Source organism: Patiria miniata, unplaced genomic scaffold (genome assembly GCF_015706575.1).
Source record: "Patiria miniata isolate m_02_andy unplaced genomic scaffold, ASM1570657v1 HiC_scaffold_27, whole genome shotgun sequence".
NCBI classification, from domain to species: Eukaryota; Metazoa; Echinodermata; class Asteroidea; order Valvatida; family Asterinidae; genus Patiria; species Patiria miniata.
The window spans coordinates 9782474-9791663 of record NW_024037066.1 but is presented as its reverse complement, the minus strand read 5'-3'; the positions used below and the strand labels follow the sequence as shown (position 1 = coordinate 9791663).

Below are 9190 nucleotides of genomic sequence, written 5' to 3'. Positions count from 1 at the left end.
ATTGGCCTCCGTTTCGACCAGTTGTCTGTAGTCGTCATCTTGACAATTTCCACAGTGTCGGTATAAGTCTCTCAATAAGTAATGCTTATAATTATGTACCGACCGTGCATCAACATAATATGCATCGCAATTAGCAAATACTATGCCTCGTACTAAGAAGGGTAGGGTTGTTCGAGGTTTCTTACAGGAGCCATCCCCACCCTCTCGAAAGAACACTGAAGTCTTTGTTTTTAAAAATTTTCTTTTGATTTTCAGTTTTGTTTCATTTTGCCTGTCTCATTGATCCGCCCTTCCGCATCCTTTTTTTTTTTTACACATCTATATCTAGGGATTCTGTTTACTTTGCCATAAGAGTTGCAGGACAGGTTTCCGGACTTGTATTCCCTAAAAAAAATTAAAAATCCAAACCAACAATAGTCAAATTGACTAAAAGCAATTTTTAAAAAAAGTTTAGAAAAAAAATTCTTTAAAAGTTCAATAGGCCTACGTGTGGTGAAATCGAGATCATTACGTTCAGAGTAGTTGCGTCTAAAATTCTTAGTCCTGTGAGGATGGAAGTGACGTCATTTCCCATGGTGTCTTTTATTATAATTCTCTATTGTGGTCCCTATAGTTGTGTAAAAAAAAAAAGACTACCCTTTGATGGTATTAGACTTCCGATTCGTTAAGAATGCCAACTGGGCGTGGGTCGGCAGTGACGCCATTGAGGTCTGAATACCACGGGTGGTTGGAGGATGCAGGGTGGCTGTCTTCGACTGACAATGGCAGCTCCTCTGGGTTGGGCTCATCACGACTCTCTGGCTCTCCAGCGCCTTCATGATAACATGGAATGCAATGGAATAAATAGAAAAGGTGTAACTGGGGTGTATGCGTGGGCTTGCCTCTCTCCCCAGTGTAGCGCAGTATGCGACAGACGGAACGACGGTCCCCCTCCTTTGTGCGTTGATCATTGTGTTCACTAGAATCTCAGAAATTCTTTTGAGAATGGGGGATGTGTTAGGTAACATTAGTCTAGGATGTGTATAGGGAGATTGTGTTGTACCCCTCTGTCATATATCGTGCTGAGTATATCCAAGGGCTGATCCAGGGGGCCATGCCCCCCCCCCCCCCAAAAAAAACCCATTTTTTTTTTTTTTAAGTGACATCGCAATTAAGTCAGCCAATAAGTACACCACCATCTTTTCCTAAAAAAAAATGGTTAAAGTGGTCAGAAATTGCCTCAGATCGCACCACTGAGCATCTAGAATCAAAAAAATGTTCGGGGCCCTTAAACGGGCCCCGAATCCCACGCCGTACTTTTTTTTGGACCCACTTTTTGGGGATCACGTTTTTTTTGGCCCCCCCAAAAAAAAACCCAAATTATGTTCTTGATCTGCCTTTGAGTATATCTCTCCGGCTCGAAGGCCTTTAATGATACACTAAATACTCTTTTCAAGTAGTGGACCCATTTGCCCACGAAAAAAAATTGGACCAATAGTATCTTAAGAACTGGTATTGGATTTGTGCTGCTCCTCGGCTGAAATATTAGTGAAAAGGGGTGAAGATAGTTAAGTTGCAAGTGCGAACATCATACCTCGTTTGTTTCTCAGCCAATTATGTGCACATACGATCAGGAACACAATCAAGATGCACACAATTACTAGCAGAATGACAATGCCCACCACCATGCCGACGTTCACTGTAAAGAATAAAAAGCACAACGAAAATGGAATATAAAACAAAATCGCCAAAGCGAACCTTCAGGGTTCCAAGAGCACTTCGATGCAAAACAAGGGCGAGTGCACAATAAGCTCTGATCATCTTGCATGAAATTCTTGCATTAAATTTATCAAAATGATGGGCCCTGCAAGAGCTGAAAAATGTGATGCCAAAAAATGCGACGCCAAAAAAAGCGACGCCAAAAAATGCGAGGCCGATGGCACATATGGGCACCACACTTTTGATATATAACTAGATATATAGCGATTTGTAATAAATACCACGTGACTATAATATTACTGCACATAATTATTTTGCCTCCATTTTACATACTGTTCATAAACATCTTTCCCAATTGTTACAAACAATTTTTGTTTAGCATTTAATTTATTTTGTTTGCTTTTATTTGAAATGTTTGTTAAGTATTCAATTTATTTTGTTTGCTTTTTTGAAAATTAAAATTTGGTAGTTATATTTTGTGGGAAACTTATGCGACCGACCGACGTTTGGTTGCCAACACAGCATACATGTATTTTGCTCGGAATTTCAAACACAGACATCTGTATGGATATTGCCACTTAAACCTTCTATGTGCACTGTTCGGGCTATATTAGGCCTACATAGAACACATTAAAGACAAAATTTGGATTAAATCAAGTAAACTTCAATATTAAGTTGTCTAAAAGGCATTTATAAGGAATACGATTTTTAAGGAACAAACATTTTCTTGATGGCAAATCATTCCCATCAGTTCTTGCTTCGGTTGTGGTTGCATCAGCCACAGATCCCCCGGTTACAACTTGATCAGATGCGGTTGGTAGAATCGGGTCTTCCATGATGGTCTGGACCGTCGTAGCAGCCTGGGTAGGCGGGGCCGTGGAGGTCGTCTCCGCAGGTGCCTGTGTAGTGGTGGCTCCTTCATTTATCAAGGAAATTACCCCCCAAAATAAATAAATACATAAATAAAATCAAAATAACATGAATTACGACAGTCTAAAACGGTTTCTAAAGCGTTATTTCCTGCAGCTTAGTACAGTAAAGTCAACACTTTTAAGCTGCAATATTGAAAGAGACAAGCATTATAATAGTGTAACAATTAAAGTCTGTATCACACCAAAAATTTGGCTGTGTTTAGAGGAAAAAAATGGGGCGGATATTGACCAAGCTTTTTCAACTGACCACCCCACCCCCCTCGTCCCTAATTGTCCATTCATAATGCAATTCTCTGGTCACTGTATAACGCCTTTGAATTCTATGAATTTCCCCCTCTGATTTTTAGGTTAGCATCCTCGCCACCTCCCTCTAAAAAAATCCTAGACTTCAAGACCTCACCCGCCATTCCATCCCTTTAAAAATATCCCCAATTCACCCCTGAAATACTTGGAAACTGCTCGATTACACGTTAACCATCCCTCATTTATTAAAATAAAGTTCAGGCTCTGTGTTATTTGAAAAGCTATTAAAAACGATTATCAGATTTGTATTTTAGGTGAAGTACGGCGTATAGCGAACAGTGGAATCCCAGAGGATGTTGCCTCTCATCATAGGTGTCATACCTTTACTAGTATGTCACGGTTGTCACTACATTTGTGTACAGCCAAAACATTACACGTTAGTGAGCTACTTGGTGCAGTTATAATGTAAGCAGTCGCGGATCCGGGGGGGGGGGGGTCACCCCAGCTCTGACTGTGTACATTATAATGCGACCCCCCCCCCCCCCCCCCCGCTCTGACACCCAAACAAATTATACTGGTAATGATGTCCGCGTGACTGTGCACAAAATACGGACAGAGCCAGCTTAGTTGGGGGTATTCGTACACTATTCTGTAATACATGTATAGTGTAAATAATCGTCGTATTTGAACAGCGCCGGTGAAATTATGGTACGAGCCCCCCCCCCCCCCCCCCCACACACACACACCCACGCACACACCTATTGATTTTCGGAGGGAAAGTGTCCGGAGAAAAAAACAACCTGTACATTTCAGAATTTGTGGTTGATGACCCCCCCCCCCCTGCGAAAATTCCTGGATCCGCCCATGGTAAGTCAACAATATCTTGCCAAATATGACTATTTCATTCAGTGATATCAACTCATGATAAAGTCATTGCAATAAATAAAACTGGAGACAATACCCACTGTGCATCATTTCGTTTTACTATGTACGGGTGCAACTGCAAAAAAAAATAAATATAATAATAATTCTTTTATGTTTCATCCGACCAACCCTACTTCAGTGGCAAACAAAAATGCGAACCATAGAAATACAAAGGACGTCCTAATACGGTAATAGGGATTCTCCCTGCAACATTTCGCAATCAGGAAACCACCTGTTTCATTTGGACCATGGACATGACCTTGCCCCATTGTGGGACAGTGCGTATTGGATACTCTTTTGTTCCTCGTTATCCATGGAGTACCGCCTGGCACAGACATACTCATGAACAAACATGCCAACGATCCATTCCTTTCTAAAACAGCTATACAAAAAACATATTCACACACAATGTTTCCTTCCCAAAACTAAATATGTCCAAACCAAAGTGGTTTCAGAAAACAAATCAGGATACGGGTGTTTCAGCATTCCAATACTCATAAAAGAACTGTATTAAATGTGTCAATCATTTTACTTGAGGCTTGGAGGAATATAAAAGTATCATGTTCATTCCCGAGGCTGTGAGAGAATGGATGTGCGTTAGCTGTTGTCATTCTATAAGTCTGTTGGTATGATATCAGGGGCGGATCCAGGAATTTTCGCGGGGGGGGGGGGGGGGGGGGGTTCATCAGGAAAAAATTCTGAAATGTAGACAGGTTTTTTCCTCCGGACACTTGGCCTCCGAAAATCAGTAGGGGGGGGGGGGGGGGGGGGAGGGCTCGTACCATACTTTCAATGGGCGCTGTTCAAATCCAACGATTATTAAGACTATATTACAGAATAGTGTACAAATAACCCCTAACCAAGCTGGCTCTTTTCGTATTTTGTGCACAGGCGGACATTATTACCAGTGTAATTTGTTTGGGTGTCAGAGCGGGAGGGGGGGGGGGAGGAGGGGGCTTCGCATTCTTTGTAAGGAATTTCTATGAATTTAGATTCCGCGCCTGAATTTTGCTGTTGCTTTTACCTCTTTTGTGTCATTCTTTTCACTTCACAGATGTCGTATACGTTCTAGTTGATATAGTAATGGTAAACGGTCTCTCCGATTCAAACATTCATAGCGACACTTACCTGGGCATGCTTCGCAATAGGCCTCTGTCGATCTGGAACATGCAAAGCTGCATGGCTCACACTTATTTAACGGCTCGGGAACCCATATGTACTCTTGAGAACCATAATGGTCTCTACAGATTTGGTTTTTCTCCTCTGGAACAAAAAGTTCAAGAGAAACATTCCATGTTCAAACCATTAATATTTGACTTAACAGAATAAGATAGAATTGCTGTGAGATTATAAATGTGCATGACATCAGAAGAATTTAAACAATTGGACGACAATTTCATTTAACTAAATTTGCAAGTATACTGCTATTGTGCGGTGAAGGATTGGGAAAAATATTAACGGATTTTAAGTTTAAACACACGTTAATTATATACGGTAATTGTTTCCAATAATTCGATTATATATATTTTGTTCAAGGAAGCTAAATCTCGAACGGAAATCAGAAAAGACCAAAGTCCAAATTTCTCCCCTAATTGTGTCATCCACACTGATATCTCAAGCCCACGAGTGTCTGGATCTGGTTTTCAATTGAGGACCGTAGTACTGGGAAATGCTTGTGCAAAACATGCAGAATGCGGACCCCGGCCCTTTACGCGGAACGGCATGCCCTTCCCTTGAACTTTATAGGGATGAACAAAAATACACACACTAATGTACACAATCAAACGGAAATATTGCACAATCGTTTGAAATATTTGCTTCATAGCCTGTCTGCAAGCAGGGGCGGATCTAGCTTTCAGGAAAGGGAGGTTTGATATTTGGGAGCGAAGGCGTGGTCCTCATCTCTATTGATTTTTTTTCTGAACACAAAATTTTACTGCTTACAAGATCTATGGAGCCACAGTTGTGACGATAGCTCTGTAAATGTATCCACTTATTTCTAACTGACACTATATTGTTGACATGGGCGTCGCCAGGATTTTTTCTAGAGGGGGGCAAACATTTTTTTTGCCAAAAAATGCTTGTATTTCTCAACACATTCTCGATTTATCAGTTTTAGAGGGGGCAGGGACATTTTGCCCCCCCCCCCACTCATTAAATTTACACCACTTTGTCTTCGCGCCTCTTTTTCTTTTTTTTTCCTTTTTTTCTTCTTCCATTTGTTTTTTGTTTTTTGTTTTTCCAGGGGGGGGGGCAAGTGCCCCCCTTGCCCCCCCCCCCTCGCGACGCCCATGATTGTTGATCAATAATAATGTATGTGTTTACCGTCACCGATGTTCTCTCCGACTGTATTTCTGAGTTTGCGCCTTGGCAAATCCCCTGGTACAGGTGAACAAATCCCGATAACCAAACAACAAAGAAGAGGAATCACCACTTGCGGTGATTTGAGACAAAAGATTGAATCTACAGATAAAAGACAAAATACTACACATGATAAAAGGACTTGCTTATTGATCAGGTCCTACATATCTGCTGGCAATTTAATGGCAACTTTACCGTTCTATTCTTATCGTGGTCTTGTAAGAAATATACTTTATATAGAGGTGATAAGCTAGGTAAAATAAGTAAGAATAGGGCCTACACTAAATATCCAGTAGCAAAACAATATCTTGACTTGGCAATAAAAACATGGAGGGCTCCACCATCTCTAACCACAACAAGCTATGCTGATGATTTATTTTTAACTCTTTCTAAAAAACCAAAACTCAAAAATCAAAAAGATGTTCTAGAAATCCTGCTACATTAAGCTACATTTAAACCACACTCTGCTGGATCTGCACATAAAGTAACCTGGAATATCTTTCCAACCGGGTAAAAATATATAAACCAGCATAAGGTTGGAGGAGAGAGAGCTTCAGATTATATACGCAGTTCCAAGTGTGGAAATTTCAAATTGTAAATGGCACTCTACATAAAGGTAATCAGTCAGTTGCCGTGTCACGCGTAGCTCCTCTATTTTCTCGTCCACACAACTGATAGCAACGCCAGGCCAGCGAACGATGGCCGTAAAATGGCTTCAGAAAATTCGCAATTTTCATGGCAAACCATAACCGATCCAAACAAACAAAGTTGTTTTAGGTAGTTAAAGACCTACTTCATACATCTATCAAGGTATTTTTTTCCTCAAAAAAGGATTTCGATGCATTTTGACGATATTATTTCAATTAGGTCATGAAATTTCCGGGTTTTTTCGAGAACGACGAAAGTCTCCCAAATGTTCAGGTAATCAAAGAGTGAACCTTCATCTACAAAAAAACTCGTGAACGTGATGTCGTTAATATTTTAAGAATTCGATGTACACCTAATGTTTCCAACAACTTCCATTTTTCACAACGCGAAAAGATGGTCGCCATTGTAAAGCATAGAGCGAGGAACCCAAACACGGTGTGACCTTGTGACCCATACGCCTACTGATTGGTCGAGCTCGAGTATGGGCCTGCTTAATATTCATAAGTCATTTATTGCGCGTTCGAACGTGCTATTCACAATGTTTTCAGGCCAACGTACATGTACATTTTGTACGTCGACGTACTTACATTCGTTTACACGCGTACATGTGATTGCAAATCATGAAATCTCGTAAATGTCTTCATTTTTCAACCGACGATTTGGACCAAACATTAGAAGTCTCCTGCACGTGTGTCACATGAAAATGAAGCGTATGCTTTCCTCTATCTACTAAGCCTTGCCATTTGTTTCGGCCTTTTTTAAAGAATCGAATGTACACCTAAAAACTATCGGCCCTCGATTTTGTTGATGATTTTGACAGGCCATAACAACACTTTATATTTGTCAAAAGCAGTTATTTTTGTTATCAAAATAAGCACACGATTTCAACTTTTCACTTATTTAGCCATCTTGGCCAAACAGTGCATGTATCGAGGCACTTTTTGTGTTTTTCTGTAGTCTCAAATTAATCTCGTAAAATCTGGCGTACGCTTTTGGACCATGCGTGCTTGACCTCGGGACGAGAAACTGAGGTCAAACAGGGCTGTGCTGGTAATGAGATCCCGCGATGCATGTGACAATGGCCACGATGACCCATAAATTACTATTTTGTTAATTCCATTACTGACACATTGCCGTCACGGTAGAAGTTGGTACCGGATATACCATGATTCTACACAAAATGCAGACCTTATCAGACGGCCACGCTCAATTGACTTCGGTAAAAACCACAAGCCTCATCAAAAATAATAATACGAGAATGTGTTCGTGGACGGGCGGCGGTCATCTCGCTCGTGGGCTTTCAAATTGAGCTTTTCCAAACGGGAAAGACACATTGGAAATATTCAATCAGTTTGGATATTTTACTTCATGGGTTTCTTAATAAACGAGCACCCTTTTTAACAATGATTTTATTACTATTATTTTTCAGTGTGGCGGGGGGGGGGGGGGGGGAGGGGGAGGGGAGGGGCTAGATAGACGTTATATCAGAATTGCGCAATTAGACCGACAGCGGGCGCAATGAATTCGCGATTGATGAGAGTTCATTTGCTCACAAGTCCGAAATTTCGGACTTATGAGGCGTCGGACCTATGAGGCGTCGGACTTATGATACAGCCCCCGACATTTGGGTCTCGTGTTTTCTTACTCACCCTGTATATAGGCTGACACAACTGGAAACAAGACAAGCCGGCGAAGTACTGCATGGTTTCAGAGCACAAGTAATTATATTCAATAGATTCAGAATGGCTATTCACTGGAAGACTTTTCATACATGGTCATTATGGTCTACGGCACTACGCCACTATACGGAGGAATCTACCTGGCACTCTCAACCAGCATACAACCAGTCAACCACTGAGAGTCCAACCAATCAGTCAGGCACACATTCAAAAACACCCCCGGAGCCAGTATAAATAATAAACAGCCTCATAACCCCAAAACCACCATTAAACCACAAAAGGAAAACACAACTTACGCGTCATCTCTTAATATACGTGTTGTTCCATTGAAAGTACGCTGTTTTGTTCGGCCGTCATACGACACTCATTCGGTTTTTAATACGTTTGCATAAATTGCGTTTGCTTGTGGGACTTCCCCTGCCGGTAATTGCGCAATAATGAACTTGACATACCGTCGACGTCACACTGTAAACACGCGCCGCCCTTTGCCGGGGACCGGGGGGGGGGGGGGGGGGGGGGGGGGGTACTTGTGAACCGATGGAGCCTCTTCCACTCGTACCAAAGGGGTGTGTAAATTGTGACAAAGGGAATATCCCTTTGTTTTTGTTCTATACCAAGCGTGAATATTCTAGTGTGGATATACCAAAACTAAAAAAAGAATGTGCATTCGCTTCGTTCTATCATGCATTGAATAATGCACGATCT

General features: G+C 41.4%; 1 protein-coding gene across 1 annotated transcript; it reads right to left on the bottom strand.

Annotated features, from left to right (window-relative positions):
• Positions 1–601: 601 nt before the first annotated feature.
• LOC119734155 lies at positions 602–8841 on the bottom strand. Its single transcript, XM_038207501.1, has 6 exons — positions 8782–8841; positions 6123–6260; positions 4926–5060; positions 2420–2614; positions 1574–1678; positions 602–812 (listed from the first exon to the last, which is right to left on the bottom strand). Exons 1-6 carry the CDS (start codon positions 8786–8788, stop codon positions 649–651), a joined length of 744 nt encoding a protein of 247 aa, XP_038063429.1. The 5' UTR covers positions 8789–8841; the 3' UTR covers positions 602–648.
• Positions 8842–9190: the final 349 nt, after the last annotated feature.

Excerpts from the sequence above, each read along its gene's own strand:
- LOC119734155 (XM_038207501.1), bottom strand. Across the intron at positions 1,679-2,419 it reads TGATTTGCCATCAAGAAAAT|TGAACGTCGGCATGGTGGTG; the intron begins GTTTGTTCCTTA and ends TATTCTTTACAG. Across the intron at positions 813-1,573 it reads TTGGCTGAGAAACAAACGAG|GCGCTGGAGAGCCAGAGAGT; the intron begins GTATGATGTTCG and ends GTTATCATGAAG.